The following is a 25,014-nucleotide window of genomic DNA, read 5'->3' as shown; positions in this document are numbered from 1 at the left end:
TTCCACTAATATTTTCTACGTCTTTTTGTGGTTTTAAAATGGATATGTGAGGAGAATTTGTCAGAGACCTATATGTATGCATCTGTAATGTCTGTTCTCTTTGGTAAATCTGTGCATGCTTTTGTTTTCTTGGTTTTGTCTTTTTTTTTTTGTCTTTTTTTTTTCCAGAGAGTGATAATGAACTCTCCAGTGGCACTGGTGATGTGTCAAAGGATTGTCCTGAGAAGATTTTGTATTCCTGGGGAGAATTACTGGGGAGATGGTAATGCTTCATTTCTTCCATTTAGATTTTAAATACTAAAAGCCTTTTTTTTTTTTTTTTTATGAAACTATATGTTACTGTGCAGGACACTTAAATTCTTCAGCTTACAGAGCCTAAAAACTAAAATACAAAACACGCTGAAGTGTGGTTTTTAAACCTAAAGTTTAAAAGGGACTGATAAATCCTTTTATTATAACTGTCCTGGTTTGAGCTAGGACAGTTATTTCACAGATCTCTCCCACAGCATCTGGAAAATCTTGTTTTGTTTAGTGTTTGAGTGTGTGCTTTGCTCCAAGTGGGAATATTCCAATGGAGAACTTTCTGGCCACCTGTTTTCTTGGGGCTGGGTGTTTTGCTCATTGTGAAACTTGATGCTTCTCAGTGCTAGGGCAGAAAATACAGAGCAACTCCAGTGTGTCCTGGCTAAGCCATTTGTGCTAGCTGATGTACACTTAATTTATTGATTTGTTTAGAAGCACTCTTAGTATTTTTATTTTATTTTAATGTGCTATATGCAAGCACTCGAAACAGAATTCCATGAAGCCTGTGTTCCTCACTGAAACTATTTCTGTTGGAGACTAAAATGAAGAATATTTGTAAGCCTAGAGTATGTTCTCAGCAGTGTTATTTCCATGGTTTAATTGAGTGCTTCAGTAGCAGCATTTACTTTGCCAAGGGAGGAAAAAGCCTTTGTATTTGCTACCTCTGAGAGACCTTGTACCACTAACAAATGCCAGAACCACTTAGTTGGTTTTGCCTTTGTTAAGTAATAACTTCTGCTGCCTGAGACAAAAATAATCCAAGGCCCTTAATCTGGAACTGGTACTTTCCTTTTCCTAGCCCCCAAAAAGAGAGCTGAAAAACATTTTAAGATTTATTTGGGCAATTCCCCCCTTTACTTGGCCACTTCATAGCTTTGCAGAAACACAGCTGCTTGCTGCTGACCTCATCTTTAATAGAGATCTCATGCAAAAGTTACCTAAATCAGACATCACAAGATATATTGATCTTAAAGGAACCCCTCCTTCCTGAATACTTCTCTCCTCTTGTTTTTAACTATTTTGTCAGCCAAGTTGCTGGCCTTAATAAAAGATCTTTTGGACATACATTTAATGGCAAGGAATAACTGTACAGATATTCTGGCTATGGACCCTGTGAACAATTAAGAAAATGTTGAGTAAGAAAGTGTGGAAATCAGTTGATCCCTACAGACAAGAGTGTTTTCCTCTCCTGAAAAGGCTGTAAGCAGATCCACTCTGGAGCTGTTCAGAACTTTCCAAAGCCTGTCCTAAAGGACATCCCAATAGTTTGCCATCTGTCACACCAAGGCCATTGAGAAAAGCCATCCTGAGTGCTTGAAGAACTGCCATGGCAAGTTTATTTCAATCTGCATTGCATTTACACTGGAAGGGGTTACTTTAAAAATTTTTTCCCCCTTAATTCATCTGCCAGTTGAGCCTTTTAGTTTTAATTTTGTCCCTGGCAAGTGTCTGGACTCCTGGGGCTCAGCATGTTGAAGGAAGAACCACCCACAGCTCGTTCTCTGAAGTTTCATGAAACCAACTATTTCTTCAAAGTTACTCAAGTGTACTATCTATTTAGACAGAATATTTAGGACTTTTGGTGTACCTTTTTTTAAGTCTTAACATAACTTATACATATAACTCAGAGAACCATTTAGTAGTTAAAAAGATTTAAAAAGGAGCTGAGAAGTGGGATATTTCCAGCCAGCTTGAAGATAAGCTAAATTGAAGAGTATAGATTCTTAAATCCTTGTGTAGTGTTATGATGATTTGAAGAACAAAACTTGGAAGGAGTAACAGATGAAAATGTTAACAATTTGAAAACTAAAAATAGATTGAAATAAATTCTTCTAGTGTGTTGAAAGCTGCAGCATATGCTAGTGGAATATCTGTGCACTTGTAAAAAAAGGAAATAAACAAAAATTAACACTTCCAGTTGGAGAGTTGGAGAACTGGAGTGCTCACAGATTAACAGTTTCTTGTACTTCCATTGCTTCTCATCTTTTTATTAAAATGTCACTGTAACCTAAGGGACTGACTCAGCAGAAACACTGCTGGTTCCAAACATATGAAGTACGAGTCTCTGTCAAATGTATAAACAGGAATAAGAGTGAGATAATTTACTGAAAAGGTTACAATAAGCAGTTGAAAAGTAATGGAACATTTTCTAATTTCTTTTAATATTTACTGCATATTCAGCATTAAAGTTGTTCTTGCAAGCTGGGCTGCTTTAGCTGAGTACTTCACTATTTCTGATTTTTTTTTTTTAATGGTCAGTGGTGGTCTTTGATCAGAAATACTTGTTTGTCAAGTTGGAGCATAGACTGAGCATCACTGGTCTGTATCCTTGCTCTTTAATACTTTAAAATTATGTCTTTGAATTTTGCACTTGAGAATTTCAGCTCTGTAACAAACTGATGGTGTCAGTGTCCAGTCAAGACTCTTTTTTTTCACTGTGCTGAAGGCTAGAATTAGTCTTTTATTAATTTTGTTAAAAATAGGCTTTTATTTTATGCTTGCTTCTGTTAGAGTCTGGCCCAGCAGGTGTAGAAGGTGTCTAGAAATGTAAGGAAAAATATGTATTTATTTTTTAATTGTAGACTACAGAGCAAGGATTATTAATGACCAAGCTGCTTCCCAAACAGGCATTCAGAAACTGAGAAATTGTCCTTTAGAGTTAGAGTTATGCTTTGCTGTGTGGACTAATGTTCTTGCTAAAGTATTACCTCTAATAGTAAAATTATAAATATATGACAAATCCAGTAAAATCTGGTGTATGATTCTCAGTGATCAGTATAGTCAGTAGTAAGGATGGTATTGCAGTGTGGAATGGGCATCTCTGGTAGTTGTTGACATAATGAGCTATTTGTGGTATTTTATTTTTTTTTAATTACTTTTTTTTAATGGTGTTAAAAAATTCCTTATTACATTTCCACAGGAATGCATCTTTTAGTGGTGCATTTTATTTTACCTGCTTGCTAAATCCTCAGGGAAGGCCTTCAGTGTTTCATATACATGACCAAAGCTGTGTAATAACCAAACTAATCTGATTTGAAGTGTGCTCTGAATGCTTCATTTCCTCACAACTTGAGCTTTAAGTTTCTGGTGTATTTTATTAATTTATTCTTGAATGTCCATTTCATAATTCTGTAACTTTTAATAATTCTAATCCTGGAATATTTCTCTGGTTATTTTTTTATTTCTAGCATTTTTTTCCCATCACAAACCATTAGTCTCAAAATGCATGGAAAAAGAGAAAAGTGACCACTTGGGTTTTAATTTGGCTAACTCAATGATCAAGTTTGGAATTACTATTGTTGCACTACACATTTAAAGTGCAAAATAATTGTCTTTAAAAGAATAAGGGCATTATATAATTACACTTTAAATTATGAAGTGATTTTGAAAAATTATTATCCTGTGAAAACAGGAAGAAGAAATTAATTTAGAGCACATTTTAAATGTAAATAGTAGTGGTAAACTGTTCACCCCTTAATGACCTGTTTCATAGAATGAATACTCAAAATTTCCTTACAGTGGAGGGTCAAATTGCAGGTTATTTAATTTAGTCACAGCTTGCTAGTATTTGGCTCAACTCCCACCCTCCCTATTCTCTTACAGTAGAGCTGAAAGACCTAAGAATGGTCAAAACAACAGCAAGGCAAAGCACTTCTTATCTTGGAAAGAACAGAGTCAGCCATGCAGTTTTCCTGAAGCATTGCTATGAAAATTGCAATAAGTCAAAGTGAGGTTTGATTTAGATCAGTGAACACTATTAGATAATCTCAAAAAGGATTTTTAAAGACTGAAATCTCTGCAGTATTGTGCATTTGCAGTGATTTTACCCTAAATGTAGGGAGGGGCTCAGTGACTTGCCTGGTTTTCAAAAACACATCGTTAGTCTTCAGCCTGTCTGAATACAGCCATTAAATAGCTCTCTATACCAACTTTTGTAGGGTTAATGCTGGAAAATAAAAAAAGAAGTTACCCTCTAATTGTCTTCCTCCATTTCTTGCTGCGTGTGCACACAGGTAGTAAAAGATGAGCTCAGTCTGATGGGCAGATATGTTTGGAATGATTGGATTTTACTGTGCAAAAGTTACTACTTTGTGGGAATTGAAGCATACTTTTGGTATTAATTATAGTGGAACTTCAATCTTCATGTTAGTGCTGTTAAAACTGGCTTTTGTTTTCCAAACTTTATTCCTATATGCAGCTTAGGTTATTTTTAATTGCCCTTCCTTAGCCTAAGCTCCACGTTTATGTTGAACAAATATATAAATGGAATTATCTGCACAGATGACATAGTTTTGTCTTTTAAGTAAAATTGTTCCTCATTAATCAGTTTAGTTCAATTTCTGTGATTGATTGTTGTTTTAATTTTCATTAATATCTCCAAATCTAGAGAATTTGGATATCACTATATTTGTCTCTGGTTCTTACTGTAAATCCTTGCAGAATTTTCACTTTCCATCTGACAAATACTCATCAGCATAGGTAGTGGAAGAGCAGCTTCTTTTGCCAGTTGCTGCTTTTCAGAATGAAATCAGAAAACTGAAAACTTTAATTTTTTTATCTTGAGATCTGTTATCACTCTTGAAGTATAATATACCCATGATTGTCTGTTTCTCAGGAACAGTAATCTCGTTGTGAGACCAACTGGATTATCCACCCTGGTGAAAAGTGGTGTTCCAGAAGCACTAAGGGCAGAGGTTTGGCAATTGCTGGCAGGATGCCATGACAACCAAGCAATGCTGGACAGATACAGAGTTCTCATCACAATGGTAAGGGATTTTTTTTTTCTTTCTTTCTTCCTTTGGTTAAAAATCAATTTTTTTCAGCAACAGTTTTATTCAGAAGCACAGCAGCAAAAGAGTGAAACAGTTTGTCTTGTTGAAGCAGCTGAAATTGTGATTAGGTGACTTTACCTCCTGCCATGGGTACCTGCTGAATGGCATTAACAATAGAAATTGCTGACCTATATCTGGAGTAATGCTTGACATTTAGCTTTCTATTCACTTGCTGTGATGATAATAAGCACATCAGCTTGTTGTTCAGGTGTTTGTTGTTTTGGTTTTTTTTTTTCATACACACAAATTCATCGCTTTGTTTGTTTCAGAAGTTTCTATTCTCTGCCTGCCTTCATTTTCTTGATTTTAGTTCAAAAAAATCACATGAGACAAAACCCTACAAAACCCCAAGCAGCTAAGGATTTCTTGTTTTGTTGTTTCTTTAAAAAAGATTAAAACTATTTTACCTAGCAGGAAAACAGCCTGCCTGCTGTAATGGTGATTTGCGAGGAGAATCCTTTTGGGAATCTCTTTCCATTCTGTATCCTAATGGGATCAATAAAGTCAGTGGATGTTATAAGAAGTTGTCTGCATAGATGTTCCAGACTGCTTATAGCTGTGATTGAAATGCTGGGAATGACTGTGTTGTAGTAGCAAAAAGTCTGCAGTGTCAAAAGGTAATCTCAGCATTTGGGATTCTAAAAATCTTGCCACTGCAGGGTAGTTCTGCACTCTTGGGAAAAACAGCAGTCTCAGAAATGTTTGTAAAAGCAGAAACAGATGAAGATCCTTTTCGTGCTGTTCAGACAAAGTGTTGGATTTGTTATCTGGGGAATGAATGATCTGCCCATACAAAACCTCTGGGATAGATGCTGTGAGTAAGAGTTTCCTTTCATAATGTTGTCATATTTTTTTAATACTTCCCCTCTTAATTTAATATACCTGCTATGTTTGCAAAGTTTAAAAGTGTCCCCAAAGTGAGATTTGGCCTCATGGCTTCTTTTTGCCTTTACCAAACCAGAAGGATGTTTTGATAGTGTAAAGTTTTCTTTTTGACGTTGCAGTTGGATTATATTTTCCTTAGAACCCTTTCACAGGACATCTGGCAGCTGAATGTTGCATCAAATCCACCTCCGTTAGTTTGCTTTTCCTTTCCAAAAGTGGGGAAGATATTTGTTTCACAGCAGAGGTGGAAAACTTCTAAAATGCAAACCTCCTCGTGGTGCTAGGGCCTCATCCCTTAAAAATACCTTGCTACACTTGGCTTTTTTATGATAGAAATATTTCAGTGACATAAAAGCTGAATACAATATTTAGTATGAAATGTGATACTCCTGCAATGTCATGGTTTGGGTGGGCCACAAGCCTAATGGCACCATTGCTCTCCATCCCTCCCTGCCCTCCAGAAAGGGAAGATAAAAGGGGAATAAAGACTGGAGACCTTAAGTTGGAAACTGAAAACAATTTCATACAGATTTTACTAACAGAAGAGAATGGTAATAACATAAAGGGTAAGGTAGCAAAGAATACAAATATATACATACACACAATTCTATAGCACATGATAAGCTGGCAGGAACCAACAGTAGCACTGCCAGCAGGAGATGAGAGAAAAAAAGAGGGAGAAACTTCTAGTTTTCTGATTTTTTTTAAATAGAGTATGGCAGGAAATGGGAGGGAATAGATCCCTCCCTTTGTGTTGTGCTCCTCTCAGAGTCTGAAAAGCCCTGCTGCTTTAGTTGCTTCTGTTCAAATGGTGACATACAGATTAGAAAATTAAATTCTGTTCTCAACAGAAGCATTTATACACTATTTTTTTTTTACTGTATTATGTAATTTTTATTATAAACTCACAAAACTTCTATAGTGTGACTGTATGCAGCTGCTGGTGACCATATCATTTGTCATACATTGCATGAAAGGATTCATGAAAATAAATGAAGAGCAGAGAGTCTATGCCAAAACAAAGCTAAGGCCCATCTTTAGAAATGGTTAATATTGGGTGCTCCAGAAAAAACTTGTCAGCTAATTTTTAGATGAATTATTGTAGTATAGTACTGTAGTGAGCCAGCCAGTTTTCTTGAATGAGGCTTGGCCTTAAAAGCATCTTTAACATCTCTGATTTCTTTGGTAAAATGAGAAGTAAAGAATTTTTTTTCTAAATAAAATGTCAGAGCCCTAATTGAGGAACAGATTTTGAAAACTCTTAAATTACTGCCATAGCTTAAAAGGTGCACCCTATAGCTGGAATATTAACATATGATAACTCGTTTATGACTACCTCTTCTGGGAAAGAGAAATATATATAAAACCAGACTTTTAAAACTACTGCAGTGTTGTTGGTTAACCCCTGGTGGCACTGTGCTTACTTATGGGGAAGAACAGTATTGTTGGCAGGCCAAAAATGTGCTGCTTGTGGTAAAATGCACGATACTGCTCTCAACAATTAAATTTCCTGTAATGACCATGATACAGACACTTTTGTTTTGTGCCAGTGCCATGTGGTTGTGCAGAAGTAGCAGGTTAAGCTTGGCCAGCTGTCATTTAGCAGATCTGGTATATATGTTGTACTATATATATCCAGCTGTATGCAGAGCTCTGAAATCTACTGCAGTATTTTCCAGTTAGGGGAGTGCTTTGTTTCACAGGTTTTAAAGGAGAGAGTGATTTGGGGCCTGCTTTAGTGTCCCAGTTCAGCACAGGAAGCAAAATAATATCTATATCTAAATTAAAAGAAACAGGGTCATCCTTGCTTTCTCCAGCAGGCATGTCCTCTGCACTGGAGGTCAGCAGTTTGTCAAGAATGATCTAGTGAGCTGTTTCCTTTCTTATATCAGAGCATTCACACACTGACACATTTCCAATCTCTAGCTGGGTTTGGAGTTCCAGGAGGGAAGGGAGAAGGAAATATTTCTGTTCTCACAAGTATGTGCTTAATGCTGAGCACTACCTTGTTCTGTCTTAGATTTCCTGCTGAGCTCCAGCTTGGTGATTACCATGAGTCTCTCAGAGATTTTGACTGGAGCACACTAGCAAGTCTTGCATACATTTTAAGAGTGTAGGAGTTGTGATTTGGCAGCTGCTACATTTCTGACATATATGTAAATCTGTGCTGTATGACAATGAAAATCTGCCTTTCTGGCATGTGAGCTACAGGGTTTTGACCCAGCTGCACGTGGCACAGTAAAGAAAGGCAAAAAGATACACCAGCAGAGATAAATATGTGTTTTACATATATATATATATATATATATATATTTAAGGAGATATCATAGAATCATAGAATCATAGAATTAGCTGGGTTGGAAGGGACCTCAGAGATCATCTAGTCCAACCCTTGACCCACCGGAGCAGTTGCTAGACCATGGCACTGAGTGCCACATCCAGTCTTTTTTTAAATGTCTCCAGGGACGGAGAATCTACCACCTCACCGGGCAGTCCATTCCAATGCCTGATCACCCTCTCCGTGAAGAAATTCTTTCTAATATCTAACCTAAACCTCCCCTGGCACAACTTAAGACTGTGTCCTCTTGTCTTGTTGAAGGTCGTCTGTGAAAAGAGTCCAGTTCCCACCTCGCTACAGCCTCCTTTCAGGTAGTTGTAGGCAGCAATGAGGTCTCCCCTGAGCCTCCTCTTCTTCAGGCTGAACAGCCCCAGCTCTCTCAGCCTCTCCTCATAGGGCCTGTGCTCGAGTCCCTTCACCAGCCTGGTTGCCCTCCTTTGGACCTGTTCCAGGACCTCTACATCCTTCTTAAACTGAGGGGCCCAGAACTGGACACAGTACTCGAGGTGTGGCCTCACCAGCGCTGAGTACAGGGGAAGAATCACCTCCCTGGACCTTATATATATATATATACTTAAGGAAAAACAACATGCAAATCAGAGTCAGAAAAATCTACTTGTGTGGTGATAGTGAAGGGTTAATACTGGTACAGTATTTATCCCATACTATAAACATCACACTCATTCTAAAGGGGAAAGTGTGATGAGGACATGGAGCTCCTTCTCTTGCAGAGGCTGAGTGACTCTCTAAACTTTGGCATTATTTTTCCTCGTTCATGAAGTCTATTTTCATTTTAACTCTCAAGTCTCCTCTCCTTTTCCTGGTACCCCTTCTCAGCTGGGGAGGGCACTGAGTAATAAAGGAAATGCTGTAGTTTAGGCCCAGATATGAGCTAAAAGTAGGCATAGAACCTGTCGTGGTTGTATGTAGTTGCATAAGGAAAATAATGAAAGCAGCAAAAGAAGGCAGTTGTTCACACTCTGTAGTTTGAAAACGTTTGGATGGACCATTTGAAGTTGGGATTTATGATTGTTAAATGTATCATTTCTTCATAAAAGAATTCTAGGTTTCATTCATTAAGAAACGAGCAGTTTGTCTAACAGCATAGACAGCATAATTTTAATGCCACTGCTGCTCTGGTTTAAGAAAACAAAACTTGTTTTGAATTTCTGCCTGTTATTTTTTAAAGTATAACCAGAAAAAGAAACCTGGTTTCAGATAAAGTAGATGTTGGTAGTATTATGTTACTCCAAAGCAATAAAAGTTTGCATATGAAAATGAATGCCCATTTTTGAGATGGATGGTGGCTTTGACTCCAAGGTTTTAATGTCTGTCCTTCCAAGTAACTTGTAAGAGAACCAAAAATAAGATTATTGTCATCGTTTCCTTTGGCAATATGAACATCTGCCTAGAACAGTTAGAGATAATAACTATTTAAAGGGTCAGGCCTCAGAAAAGTTGGCCAAAAAATAGCTTTGTCTACTGACTGTGTAATGGTGTTTTATGTCTGAGCCAGTAGCATTTCAAGCCACTCTACAGAAGGGTGAAATTTCTGACAATTCTTTCAAAGTCCAAAGCAAATATGAGAGGAATTGATTTGGGGATTAAATAATGCCATTATCATGTAAACAATTTATCTCAGTAATGTAATAATTTGAAATTGATACTAAGGGCACAGAGGTAGAGTTCTCATGAAGGAGTCCAGTTACATGAATACTTTCCATTGCTGCATAAGACAGAGCAAATATATTGGGTTTTGGGCTGGATAAAACCTGATAAATTTAGAGCTAGTTTATGTAGTTTATCAGTTCTGTTTGGACCAGTACTATTGTTTCTGATTCCTACAAGAGAATCCCTATCGTTATAAAGCAAAAAGCAACAAGAACAACAAAAACCAACCAAATAAATCAAATAAATTAGGGTTTCAGACTTCTGAAAACCTCTCAGATTAAGAAGTTTTTCAGACCCAGATACAAAATTAAACCTTTAGCACTTTATTGATGAAAAGAACAGTAGCAGAATAAAAGTACAAGAGATGCTGGCTACAAAGTCATCCCTGCATGTCTTGTGTTCCTCTTGGTTAGTGAGAACAAACTGGTTTTTGACCAGTTTTTGGTACTCTTTAGGAGCTAAGCAATTCTCCTGGTGGGGGTTTTTTACTTCAGAAGCTCTCTGGCTTCAGGCTGTGTAAATCTCAGCCTTGCTGCTCTTATCTCCTCGTTGTGGGTGGATTTCTGGCTCCTTGCTTTCCTGTTGGCAAAGAAGTGCTGTAAATTTGAGGGTCTCTGACTGGCTGGTCTTCACATTAGTCTTAACACTTCTGTTACAAACCCCTACAGAAAAGGAGGAGCTAGGATAGGGAAAAGTCTTTGAAATTTGGATTTCATTATTATAGGCATTTTCAGAGAACAGAAACTCATTCATAGTGGTAGGACTTATAAAAAGGCCTACAAATGGATGTCTGTAGCATCTCTCTGAATGGAGTAAAGATGATCTCTTGTCCAAAGTTTCAAATTAGGTTAAAAGTTAACAAAAAATAGCAAATACCACTTTTGAAGTTCCATCATCTGCTTAAATACCATCCTTCCATGCACTGAATCAGTATTTGTTATTTGTTTTGCTCAGTGCATCTATTTACAAATGGATCTCAAAGGGCTGAAGTAAAGATCAACTTTTGTGTAAACCTAAAAGAAAAGTCTTCACACTTTGAAATTACCAAAACTGTTCAAACAAGAAAAGGTATTTTCTTATTTGCTTTCTACTTAATATTTACTTAGATTTTTAATCTTTGCTCACATGGTTAATAGATGGAAAGTGGAGGAGATTACAAATGAGCCTCTGTGCCTATGCAAATAGGATTAACTTTGAAACTGCCACCTTGATGCTTGTGGGGTTTTTATTTATTTATTTGTGATAAATTGTTGGGTTGAGACAGTTTAGCAGTGGATTATGAGAATTACTTACACAGGAAGAATATTTTAGTTTGAGTAGAAAATTAATCAGCCTTGTTATCTACAGCAATACCAAAGGATATTAAGTTAGCACTAGGAAGAATACTATTTTTTCTCCCAATGCCATCATGCAGGGCTCCACTACTCAGTGTTCTGAGACTAATTAATCAGGAAGGTTGTCTAATTAAAAAGATGACTGTTCACTGGTTGCCACAGCAGGCCAATTAATGGGCTGAAACATTTGAGTATTTTTGTAGCAAGTATTTGTGTACAGAATCACAGAGTGTCAGGGGTTGGAAGGGACCTCTGAAGATCACCAAATCCAACCCTTCTGCCAGAGCAGGGAGAAAACCAGGGCAGGTCACTCCAAAATGCATCCAGGCAGGTTTTGAAAGTCTCCAGAGAAGGAGACTCCACAACCTCTCTGGGGAGCCTGTTCCAGGGCTCTGTAACCCTTACAGTAAATAAATTCTTCCTCGTGTTGTGGTGGAAATTCCTGTGCTCTTATCTTGAATCCATTTCCCCTCATCCTATCACAGGGCACAAGTGAGAAGAGGTTGTCCCTTCTTTCTTGATGCCCAGCCCTTACATTTATACACATTGATTATATTCCCTCTCAGTCTTCTCTCAAGACTAAAAGGCCCCAGGTGTCTCAGCCTTTCTTCATAAGAAGTCCTCTGATCAGCCTCATAGCCCTCTGTTGTGCTCTCTCAAGTAAATCCCTGTCTCTCTTGAACTGTGGAGCCCAGAACTGGATGCAGTACTCTAGGTGAGGTCTCACTAATGCAGATTAGAGAGGGAGGAGAACCCCCCTCAGTCTGCTGGATGCACTCTTCTTAATGCACCCAGGGTACCACTGGTCTTCTTGGCCCCAAGGACACTCTGCTGTCCCATGGATAACTTGTTGTCCACCAGGACTCCAAGATCCTTCTCCATGGGGCTGCTCTGTAGCCTCCTAACCTGTACTGCTGCATTTTGTGATTCCTTCCCAGGTGCAGGACTCTGCACTTGTTCTTGTCAGGTCACAGGAGCACATGCAGGTGGGCTTTGAATGTCTCCAGGGAAGGAGACTCCCTGGGCAGCCTGAGCCAGTGCTCTATCACCCTCACAGTGAAAAAGTTCTTCATAATATTTATATGGAACCACCTATGCTACAGTTTATAACCATTGTCCCTTGTCCTATTATCAGTCACCCCTGACAAAAGCTTTACTCTGTCCTCCTGGCACTTGTCCCTTACATATTTATAAACAATGATGAAGTCACCATCCCTCATTCTCCTCTCCTCCAAGCTGCAGAGCCCCAGCTCCCTCAGCCTTTCCTCATAAGGGAGATGTTCCACTCCCTTCAGCATCTTGGTGGCTCTGAGCTGGACTCTTCCAAGCAATTCCCTGTCCTTCTGGAACTGAGGGGCCCAGAACTGGACACAATATTCCAGATGTGACCTCACCAGGGCAGAGTAGGAGGGGAGGAGAACTTCTCTCCACCTACTGACTACCCCCCTTCTAATGCACCCCAGGATGCCATTGGCCTTCTTGGCCACCAGGGCACATTCCTGGCTCATGGCCATCCTTCCATCCACCAGCACCCCCAGGTCCCTTTCCTCTGTGCTCAGTCTTCCAAGTAGACTCCATCCCATTGACTACAACTCTCTGGCTCCTATCCTTCAACCAGCTCCTGATCCACCTCCCTACTCAATCATCCAGGCCACACTTCTTCAGTTTAGCTCCAAGGATACTGTAGGAAACGGTGTCAGATGCCTTACTGAAATCAAGATAGATTATATCTATTGCTCTGCCATCATCCACCCACCTGCAGGGGAACTGGTTGCTTCAAGATGTATGTACAACTTTTCCAGTCTCATGTTTCTTTTAAATTCAGTATCTGTAGACAGTTTCTTAAATTTTACCTCATCTTTTCTGAAAGGGTGAGGATAGGATGACTACTACTTAACTCTTGTCTTAAACTGAGAACACTAATTTTCTGGCAAGTAGAGTCTTGGTCTTTTTATAATTTGATGTGGTTTGTAGAGAAAAGAATGTTGTTTTCTGGTTAGATTGATGGGATGCCTCATTTTTGAGGTAAGTTGAGCTGCTGGTGCCAGCAGTTACAGTTTTCTACCTTATTTTAGAGGTGCTGTATACTGTGGAATAATAAGGTCTGTATGAACTAAAAATACTTGTTAGAAATTGGTGAAAAACATATTGACTCTGAAGAGCAGAAGTTGTCAGTATTTTAATTATTTAAATAGCTTCATTTAAATTCACACTTCAGATAAAGGGTTTAGTTTATTATGAATGTTCCAAGGTACTTAGTTTCTTAGTAAATGTTAATATTACTGTTACAAACTAAGGAATAAAATATCCCTAAGGTGAATTAAATTTGCCAAGTTTTGATTCATGTACAGCTCATCTGGAGAAAATCCTTCAATTTTGTGTGCACAAAAGGGAAAATCTTGTGCTCACTCTTCATCTGCAAAGAAATTTTTTAATTTAATGACAGCTCTTTTCAGGAAAAAAGGGAGTAGCATCCATTAGCAATTTTTTTTTTGGTATCACCTCAATTTTAACTTTTATGTATGACATTTGAAATGGAAAATGAAGCAAATACCATTTTCTCAAAGCCTGCATAAATTTTGAAGAAGTTCTGCCACAGAAGGAATTTACCTGTTATTTCTTTTCAAACATAACCACTTTAAATATCACTAAAATGACACTTGTACTACAAATTCTGTCTCTTGGGGTGCTGTATGACCTGTAGTGGCTCTGAAAGTTGCATAAGTTGACACATTTGCTCTCAAGGGTAGAGTGCAAATGAGATTTGCATTTTCCATCTTAGAGACAGCAGGTTTTTTGTCTGTATGAATTTATAATCCATTTTCTGCAGAGCCAGGGGAGCACAGTTGCTCATCATTTCAAACAGAATGGTAAAACATTGGGTAGTATCCACATTACAACCTAAATGTGTTTAAATGATGGTTACTGGAAGAATTGATACTGAAATACTGATACTCACAGACTCCAGACTTGGTATGTATGGTGTGGCACTTGTCATTTTTAAATCATTTGCTGCATGTGACAAAGCCATTTTCCTGCAGCTGGTTTGTCTCAAAAGCAACCCAATTTCAAACTACAACCTTTTAAAAAATTAGATAATACATCAAAAAGCCTGAATCTAAAACTTGTCATGTACAGGGGGTGCAGTTTCAGGCTGTACCTTACCCAGGTTCCATGCTTGCCAGCAGAGGTTTCTTACTGTGGAAACTCTGTCTAGCAATTGCAAAGCTGATAAATCACCACTATTTGTAGGGTTTTATTTAGAAAGCTTTTTATTTAGCAAATTTCCTTTAGAAAACTCTGGAAAACTTTCTGGATGGCAGCCTTGTGGAGCAGGGCAGGCAGGACAGCTGAGACCACATTCAGATGGCCTTAGTTGGGTTATTGTAACATTGCAGTCTAATTAAGTATGCTTCTTGTTACCTAAATGGCAAAAGAATTCCTTGTGGAACAATGCCACCTTTCTTTCAGGAATTTGTAAAAGTGATTTTGGAAAGCACTTTTGGTCTTGGTTCTCTCACATTTTCCAGGATTTCCTTTGCCTTTTTATGAAAATGCTTCCTCTCAGATTTGTCTTGAATAGAAAATACAGAGATACACTTTAGGGATAAAATGTGCCTGCAAATATTAAACTAAATATTCTTTTGGGTTCCTTTTATATATGTGTACATATATATGGGTATTTTGAGTGCAGAATGACTATACATGATAGAAAAAGAAATGTGACCCTTTGAGGCTGAGCACAAGCAAGGGTTTTACACAGCTGTCAGTTGTGATTTTGGACTGCTGCAGTTTCTGTGAACTCAAAGTCTTAGCTTTCAGGCAGCCTTGAACTTGATCATTTTCCTCATTGAAATACTATTCTAAGCTTATTTTCACAGAAAGTACAGAACAGGAAGCCTTTTGTCTTCTGTGCTTGGTTGAGTCAGCTACAAACCTTGAAAATATGGAGCCTGGCTCCTTTAGGCTAAGTGTTAGATTGAGGACTTCTAAAACTTTGGCTTCAAGGCTTGATGTTCCTGTGTCTAAGACTTACCCTGGCTGAAGAACATTCATGTATAGTGACTTTTGTACCTAAATTTTCTGTTGCAGAAGCTGTTGACTTTGTCACAGGTTCATAAATTAAATTTTCCTGCATTATTTGCATCTCTAGGAATACCCATGGCTACATGTGATGCAAGAGCAAAAGAGTTAACTGTGTACCAAGCCTAAAGGATTAATGCTGAGGCTGAGGAAGCAAAATTACAAAAATATGCTGAAATCTGTCTCTGTGGTTTGAATTTCCAGTGTAAATGTCTTCACTTTTGTGCTGCAGTAAGGAGTTAAGCTGATTCTTTTCCCTTTAGCACAAGTGAAGGAGGCACCTGACTTTCACCTCTATTTTTGGCTGTGTCACTCCTGCATGCTAAAAGCTCCCGTGGGCTGGGTTGAGAAAATCTTCATACAGGTCAGAAAAGAGTTATGAGTAACACTAGGAGGAACCTTGATTAGCTGCAGTGAAGACAAAATACAAGGCACATACTGTGTTAAATGAGCTTACACTAAATGGGATGCTAGCACATTCTATGTACATGGTTGCACTGCAGGTATTTCCATATTTCTAGTCATAATTCTCTGAAGTATCTGTTAAATACTTTGCTTAGTATTAATTAAGGAGTGTGGCCTTTGGATATTTCACAGTGCAGGCAGTTTTGATAGTTTTTTAAATAAAAGTAGCAATTTTGGCAATCTGACAGGTGTTAGCTGGGAGGCAGTGAGTTATCATAGCCCTGCTTGTAAAGCCAGAAGCCCTGTAATGATGATTTAGCATCTGTCAGAAATGTAAATATGTTATGATTTTGTAATTATAGTAATCTTTATAATCCCAGAGATCTAAGAGTGCAGAACTCTGCTGCTTCAGACAGATGAATTTTGATATTCCCTAACTTTTCAGTACTTAATATAAAATAATTGATTAACATCTAGTTTCTAGGGCCCTTCAGTTATTTTGATGACTGACATAATTTGTTTTAATTACAAACTGATACATTCTATGGATCTAGGACATGTATTAAGTGGCATAGGGTGCGTGTTTCTACTCACCATGAGAACTTGGACTCGTTTTTTTGGTTCACTTTGATTTCCTCCCTAGTAGTCTGTAGAGTTCTCTGAAACTTGTACTAACTGTGATCTCCAAAGCAGAAAAAAACCCACACCAACCACTACTTGTCTCTGAAAATTGAGTCATAGGCATTATATTTTAAGCCAGCAGAATGTTTGATTATTCTACTTTTGCCTGCCTTTAAATTCGAGTTGCCATAACAACTTTATTTCTTTATTTTTAGCACATCAGTTGCCATAACAATAAAATATAGCTTTTTGAATGTAACATTATTTTTTCCTCACTGTTTTTTTGCTTTGTTTTATAAAGAACCTTTTCTGGGGGAAAAGGAAATGTAGCAAAGCTCTTCTCCTGCAAGAACTTTGGTCAGAACATAAGCTGAAAAATGCATATATTTTTATATCTAGCCTTATTCCCTCTCTGTGGCAGATTTTTGACTACTGAGTTATTCTCTTCACTGATGCAGAAAAATCAATGCAAGCCCCTATATAAAGTCTTTGTAGAAAACTGCTGTTGGGATTCCATTTTTGTGTGTCTTGTAGTTAATGTATTAAAAAAAAAACCCCATAACTCTTGGAGTAATTTCTAGAGTCTGTTTCATTATCTGGAATGGCTACAAATATGATAGAGGCAACTGCTACTGATAGAGGGAGAGTTTTTCTTTATGCTATTGAAATCTCTCTCTCTTGCTGGTTGTTTGGTTGGTTTCTTGTTCCTTACTCTAAGATTACTTGAAAGATTACTGTTTAAGTTGTGCAGTGAAATAACCACGTTTTTGTCATGTTGTTCTTTGTCTTATCCTTCACTAAAAGGATGAGAAGAAATTATGCTGACTTTGTTCCTGCAGCAGACATTACAGATGTGCTGGGAAGAAGGGTGTTCAGAAAACACTCTTTATGCCTTTTCAAGCCAAATTAATGTATGGTCATATAAAAATGATGGCCAGGAGCATCTTGTGCAAATATATCAAGCAGGACCTGGTGCTTCTGTTTCTTCCTGTATGGCCCTTCTCAGGCATATTGTCCCAGTTGGAGTCCAGTATTCAGTTCAGTGTGCTGATATTTCATGTTTTGGGAACTTTTCTGTGATGTATCTTAAAACCAGATGAATTAAGAGACTGACATTTCACTTCAGAATTTTGAGCAGAGGGAAAAGGTTTATGTGTGAATTTAATACTGATGAAAGAAGTTGGCATTAAACTTAATTTATAAACTTCTGATAGTTTCTGATAGTCTTCTTGCAGATGCTCTCAGAAATGCTGTCTTTCCATGTAACCTATTTTTAGTACTGACAAGTATATGTTTAATGTTTTTTTTTTCCTTAGAGATGGCAAATAATGTCAGGTTTGGCATTTCATTCTGAATAAAAAAAAATAGTCAGTTCACATAACATTTTACATGTGCCAATTTCTAGCTATAAAAATAAATGTCCTCATTATCTAATACAATCAAACTAATACAAGACAAAATTTGCTAGTTATTGGAAGTTGACTGTATTTAAATGTTATTAATCTTGGAACATAGTTATAACATGTGAGGGCATTCTATAAATTTTAATTAGCTAATTTTTAACTCTAGGGAGAAAAAGAGATGGGTAGCTGTTGCTTTTTGCAGCATTTTCCAAGCCTTTCTCATCGTTGGGTTCCATGTCATGAGTTATCCAGGGGTCTGCTTCAACTGCTGCTGTTGGTGAAGTTTTCCCCCTGAACTGCTTTTGGTAGGAAGCTATTCCTGGTCTTTTCTTCTTTGTGGTTATTGATGAAGTGTGTGTTGATACAGACTCCATGCTGTAAGAATCTATAAGTGATACCTCTTCAGCAGTTCCAGCTGGGAGAAAGATTTGGTCTAAACGAAGCTGAGCTTAAAATCCATAAAAATAAATCGTGCCATGCTTCAATGCACAAATAATTTTCATGCTGTATCCTTTCCATGTTTTGCTCTGTGCTGTTTCCTCACAAAAGTGGTAGGATAGTAAACTGGGTAACACTTTGCTTAAAGATAATCTTCTATGGTTCACAATTTACATTCATTGTTCTCAGGAAACAGTGGAATTGGATTTACCAGTCCAAATTTGGGATCAGTACCTCCTGTTCTTCAGTAGCTCTTGCTCTAAGCCAGAACGTGAATCTTTAGTTCTTAACTGATTTTTATCTACACTAACACTGGAAGCTGTGACTTTTTCTTCTAAGTGATCCTAGTTGTTTGGTTTTTTTTTTTCTTCTGAGCCCCCTCGTCTCCTTGAGGAAGAACTATTTTTAAAGATCTATTAAACAAAACTGTGCCAATCACATATGCAAATCAAAACGTAAATTGTCCCTGTGGCTTGAGCTCCAGCCACCTGGATTAGACTGGATGCTGTGGGAGAAGGTAACTGTGACCATTAATCCACATCCATGAAAAGTGGATTTGAATCTCATTGATTTGTCACATAATGGTAGCTGCCAGTTAATGATTTTTAGAAAAGACTGTGGAGTGAAGTGGATTATCCTGAAGGGTTTTAAACTGGTTTTGAGGAGATAATTGCACACATGAATGTTCTCTTGTAGCTCTCAGTGCAGATGAAAAGTTTCCAGAGGTTATTGTTGGAAGATTTTTGTCATACTTGTTTTGTCTTTGTGACATTTAGAATTATGGTACTCAGATGAAGAGGTTTTGGTTTTTGAAAGACTGATAGGTGTGTATGGGTTTGCTCTTTGTGTTCCTATCTTAGTTGTGGCTTTTGCACAGGCCTTAGAACTTGGCTCCCTAATAAAAGCTACAATAAATTATTCATCATTTCAACTCATTAAATCAAAATTTCTTGCCTTTTAAAAGGTCATGCTGTATTTAAGAGAACTCTTTGGCTTGCAGTATATGAAAAAATCAAAGTAGGTGAGTATAGTATTTGGGAAAATTTTTTTTGTAGCCTTAAAATCTGTTAACTTAGCTCTGCTGAAACAGAATTACTACTAACACTGCCTGAGCTTATGCTTCTGCCAAGTCAGCAGGAGCCCTTCTGAGCATCTACTTTCTTGGTGCCCAGTTGTGCTGTGCTTTTAGAAAACCAGTGTCTACTGGATGTAATTCCTGGCTTGACACAGACAAAAATATTAGTGGAAACACAATTATTTCAAAATATGCCTCTAAAAACTTGAAATGAATGTAGTATTAAAATAATATTTGAAGTACCATTTTAAAATATGAGGAATGATTCCCACAGGAAGAGAGTGTATTAGTACCTGCACTGCTCAGACTTTCCTCTACATTTCAGTATTTCTTCATTTACAGTTCTCTTAATTGCTCTCTTTTGTTCAGTGATTTAGCAGGTGAAAAATGTAATTGTCTCTTGAAAGCAGTATAATTAATAGGGAGTTCAATTCCATTCACTCTCATGTACTTCCATGCATAGAGGATTGTGTTAGGGCAGCTGCATGGATAGGACATGGGTTTGTAATAGAACTTGAAATGCAGAGGGACCATTTTGAAGGAAATGGATGTTCCTTTGGGCTGTCAGGATGCTTTCACAACCCACTAGCTAAACATTTGTCACACAGTCCAAACTGGGAGCTCAAGCCCTGTTGGGATACCTGGAGCTGTGCTTGGAATTAGCATCCTTTGTCCAGTATACTTTATTTTTAAAATACTGCTAGTTTAAAGGTAGGTGTATTAGTTTTAGTGGCAGACACATGTCTGAAGGCATGTGTCTAATAACCTTTTCATATCATCCTAAGACATTTTGTTGTGGGTTTTTTTCAGTGTCCATTTTAATTCAGTTTGGAGGGGTTTTGTGCCATGTGTGCTCTGTTAGTAAAGAGCATCCTTCTGTAGCTTACATGCTGTTTGTCTAAAGCAAATATGTTGTTTCATTCCAGAAAGATGTTAATTATCACCATTCATTAGACTTCACAGCATTTCCCTGAAGTAAATTCAGTTCATGGTAGATAGTTTACTGCAGGGTATTTGATTTCTATTGATTTGAAGCCCAAAAGTTTGCTGGTGTTTGTCACTTTGAATTGAGCCTGTAAAGTGAATTCTGTTTGTCATAGGAGCAGTGGTATAATCAGGAAGCTCCTCCTGAAGAACTGTTTGTAACATAAAATACAGAAAATTAACCATCTAATCCATGAGACCACAGTAATAATGTTTAAGGGGGGATTGTAGTAATTTACACTGAAAACTTGCTCAATATTAACTATGTGAATAGTAGCAGTAGCAAGTTCAGATGTTTAAAACTTCAGAAACATTCAATGTAATTGTTAAATAACATCATGAAAGGACTGAAAATAAACTGGCAAATGTGATTGCCTGTCTTTCTTTACCGATCCACCACAACATAGAAAAAAAAATAGTTTTTTCTCAATTGTTTGTTTTGTATCACAGCATCCTAACTGCCCAACATTGACATGACACTGGCTAATATTTGTCTCACTAAAACATCTCAGGAGGACTGGGACTGTGAGTCCAGCAGAGAAGCACTCTGCAACAGAGCCTGCTGGAGTAGTAGTAGAAGGAAAAGGGATTAGTAGCTCCCTTCCAAACCTTTCACATTCCTTGACCTTTTAGAAAGCTACTGTACCCTTCCAGCCTTGTACCTGCATTCCCCCCACCTCCCACTCCGAATTATATCATCACCTTCCTCTTCCCCACCTTACTGAAACTACTCTGCTGCTGCCATCAAATTCAGTTTCACCTCTAATGTGGAAAAGGCTTTTGTAAGCTTTAGGGATGATAATTTTTCCAGTAACTGGTAGTTGTTCCATAAGAGCCTCTGCATTTCAAAAATGGATCTGTATAACACAGCTCACTTGATCTGTTTTGCAGTCACAGGGGTATATGGGCCATAGCATTGTAAAATAATTTCTGGCATTCTTCATGAGCATGGGGTGGGAAGGACAAAGGAAGGAAACTGATCTGTGATAGCAAAACTGAGACTATCAAATGGAGAAAGATTTCATGGGCTTAAACTTTCTACAAGACACCGTAGTTTCCTTGAGAACTGACACTTTGGGGGGTGTGTTTTGTGTGTTTAGTCTTGGTGATGATGGAGACAAACCAGAAAAAGAAAAATTCTGAGCTAGGATTGGGAGTCATGGTGAGAGTGGTTAAATGTTGGAACAGGGGCCCACATGAGCTGCAAAGACTCCATCCTTGGAGGTGTTCACAAATTGAGTAGATAGGACCACAGCACTATGGCCTAAATTGGACCTGACTTCGAAGTTGGCTTTGAGCAGACTGTTAATAATCTAGAAGTGCCTCCCAATATACAGTGTTTAAGAAGTCTAAGATTATTTTGAGGAAAAACCAATGCTTTTATACGTATATGTGCACCTCTTCTATCTCAGATGCCTGTACTCAGTACTCAGGTGAACACTGTGGTTATTTCCCTGCAAGGCAGCACTCCTCATGGAAGGTTTTTAAATAGAGAGCTCTAGTGAGTGGATTTTGGGAAGAGGCTTTATATTCCAAATAATTGATTTCTGCTTTAAACATGCTACCAGTATGGCTCCAGAGAGCATACTGAAACACTAGTATGATGTACAAAAACCCAACCATGGACATCCACACATAATTTTGAAGGCAACTACTGATTTTTCCTCTTCTTCTCCCTCTTTAAGCTGCACTACAAACTTTAGAGAACTGAATTTTTCTGGAAGCATTAAAATCAAAACAGAGTGTCCCTATGATGTGGTGGACAAGTAAATGCCAGAGGTATTTAAAAATAAAGCAAACCTAACAAACATCATTCTGTAGGCTAAGGACAAAGTGGATAAAAGGAAGTAGTACTTAAAGCAATAAAGGAATTGGACAGAAGAAAAGAAGGAGCTGGTATTTAAACCAAAATTGTCATTCAGGTCTGCATATAAGTAAATAATTATTGATGTTCTCATCATACACTCTCAGCTGCATCTGCCTGCTCTAATCAGTGTCTTTTTAAACATTTTTACAGAAATTATTGTTGTGCATTTAATCCAACTGACCATCCAAAATTTTAACAAAGAGTCCTGAAAGATTTAAGGCTCTAAATCAGATGCTTTGTGCACTGCAGAATTGCTTGTACCAGTCCTATTGCCTTACTTTACTGGAGATTTAGAAAACAAATATTCCAATTCCTTTCTGAAGAGAAGAAATAAGTAATAGGTTGTTTCTTTGCTTGGAGCTTCTAGATCTCCCTCTCTATGGACTTTCTCTGAGAAGCTTTATCTTGCTTCCTTGCAGGGTCACACAAGTCACCACTCTTCATAGTTCTTCTTTTCATACACAGTGCTTGAGCTTCTACCACATCTCCTCTGTTTTTCAGCAGGATCAGATGGTGTGAGCCTTCTGTGTTGCATGGTAACTTATGTTGTTTCTAACAGAGGTAACTCCATAAAGAAGGTGTGGAATTGCTTCTTCTGTTCAGCTTGAAGAAGCATCCTTAGTCCTTCTGCTGGGTGTAACCAGCTATGAAATTATTCACTGTGTGAAATACTGCCTTGGTAACAGCCATTAAGTTCTTCCAAAGTAACTGATTTCTCCATCTCACTTCCTTTCCTTTATATGCAAATAAAAGTAATCCTGAAGCATGTTTTGTTTAAAATTGTGCCAGAGCCCCTAACGTGTCTTTAATCTACAGACAGAAAACTTTTTCCATATAGCTTTTTAATGTGCTGCCTCTGATAGCACATTCCAGTACTTCCACATCTTGTAAGAGTCTGTCTTTAATTGCATCAGGACTAGCTGTTTTCTTCTTTAATTTTAATTTGCCTCCAAATATATATAAAATACAGTATCAGTTAGCTCAGTTCAGCTGCTGCAGTTCGCATTGCTTCTTCATAGAAAATACCACTAGGGGTTGGTCTCTGGGTGTAGCTGAGGTGATAAAGCCACTGGCAGCTTGCAAGTGGTTTGTTTTGTTTTGTTTTTTTGTTATGAAGGAAACCTGCTCATGTTTTCACAAAGATAGAGCTCAAAATTTCATGATTTTGAAACACTTTGTCTTTATAATTCATGAAAGGAAAACATTTTAACTGCATTGAAACTCAACCAGCAGAGGTTGCCATTGGTTTTTCTGTTGTCTCTTCCCTGCTTAGCAGTATCCAGATTTCTTGTACAGGACCTGAAATATTTGGCTGACAGGAGTACTTGTTATCAGAGTTGGGTACTCTGGGCACAGAGTGATAGGCATTGCAGTTTTAGACATGAGCTGAACCTGACCTGTGAGCAGGGTGACTCAGTGGCCACTGTAGCATTTGGAAGCTGTGGTAGGTGCCAATATTCCAATCTGCATCAAGGAGAATGCACTGAGCGTGTAGTTTCTATGATCTGCTTCATTTTAGGCTTTACCTTTGCTTATCTCACCTGCCTTCATGGCTTTGAGACTAACATCCCAATTCAGATGTTTTGGCCTTCTGTTTCTCTGGTGCCCCCCATGAAGTGGCCCAGGGAGGGGCTGGAGCAGTTGCTGTTCCCCTGTGCACACCAATGTTTGTTCTCCTCCTCCCCCTCAGGAGGAGTGGGAAGAGGAGGAATAAAAATTGCTTCCTACTCTGCCCCCCATGATATGGATAGCAATGGGTTAAAGATGTACTCGTGGACTAAATTTAGTGAATTTTCGGTTCTGAGGTATTGAAGGAATTTTAACTTTATATGAAATCCTTCGATGGAAGAACTTGGAATTCTCACACGCTGTCCTTGCAAACCACTCTCTGGCTGCTGTGTTTTATGCTGTTTCACATTTCTACAGGCTTGTTATTTAGCCTGGAATATTTGCTCCAGGCTATACTCGAAATACAACATGTTAACCCAGGAGCAGCTTATTAAAATTTTGCCTGTGGTTTGCCTTGTGGAAAGAAAAGAATTCAAATCACTGTAGTTTCTAATGACTGAGTTTTTTCCAGCCTCTGATACCATTCTTGACACATGTATTTTGCTGATCTGTAGCCCAAAATACTGCTCTGTGTTTGGTATTTTGGTATTGAAATCGCTGTTTCTCTCTGTGTCTGAGCACATATGGAGTGTCTGTGTAAGATAACTTTGATTGTGCTTCTGTTACTGGTTTTATTTTTAGGAAGCACAAGTGAACAAAAGTTCCGAGTTCTTAATCAGGTAATAACAGCATCCCTTGGCATGAATATGGAGATCAGTTAATTAAGTTTAAAAGTCTGAGCTTCAGAAAAGTATTTGTTTCTCAGAAGTATTTGTATTAAAAGCAGTGTTTGCAATCAGTTGGAGCAATTAAAGATTGGTACAATATTGAAACCATTTGCAGAGGAGTTTTAATCAGCCATAAGCATGGCAACAATTAATTTTCAGGGGACTGTAATTCGTCTTTTAAGCAGGACAAAATTTATGTCACGTGACGGTGAACAGACACTGCCCTTAAATGTCGTAAATGTCATCTATGGAGATGTGTAGGTAATTAGTAATCTGAGAATACTAATCAACATTTTTAATGAGGTGGTGATGGCGATGTCTCAAGTAACCTACAGTGGGTGGTGGACCTCGTTTAAATGCGTGGTGATCCGGAGCTCAGCGGTTCGAAGGAGGCGGTGGCACCGCTTCTAACCTGGTACCGCCCGGAGGAAGGTCAGCG

The 25,014-nt window shown here is 38.1% G+C and overlaps 1 protein-coding gene across 3 annotated transcripts in view; it reads left to right on the top strand.

Moving 5' to 3' along the window:
* Positions 1–25,014, top strand: part of RABGAP1L (RAB GTPase activating protein 1 like) — a 239,136-nt gene that overhangs the window by 51,202 nt on the left and 162,920 nt on the right. For all 3 annotated transcript variants that reach the window (XM_030454812.1, XM_030454811.1, XM_030454813.1), the window contains exons 12-13: positions 169–262; positions 4,919–5,069. In XM_030454812.1, coding sequence (XP_030310672.1) covers positions 169–262; positions 4,919–5,069 — 245 coding nt within the window. The remainder of the gene's footprint in view (positions 1–168; positions 263–4,918; positions 5,070–25,014) is intronic.

This window comes from Calypte anna, chromosome 8, assembly GCF_003957555.1.
Source record: "Calypte anna isolate BGI_N300 chromosome 8, bCalAnn1_v1.p, whole genome shotgun sequence".
NCBI lineage: Eukaryota > Metazoa > Chordata > Aves > Apodiformes > Trochilidae > Calypte > Calypte anna.
The sequence above is the reverse complement of the archived record's forward strand: the minus strand, read 5'-3'. Positions and strand labels throughout refer to the sequence as shown.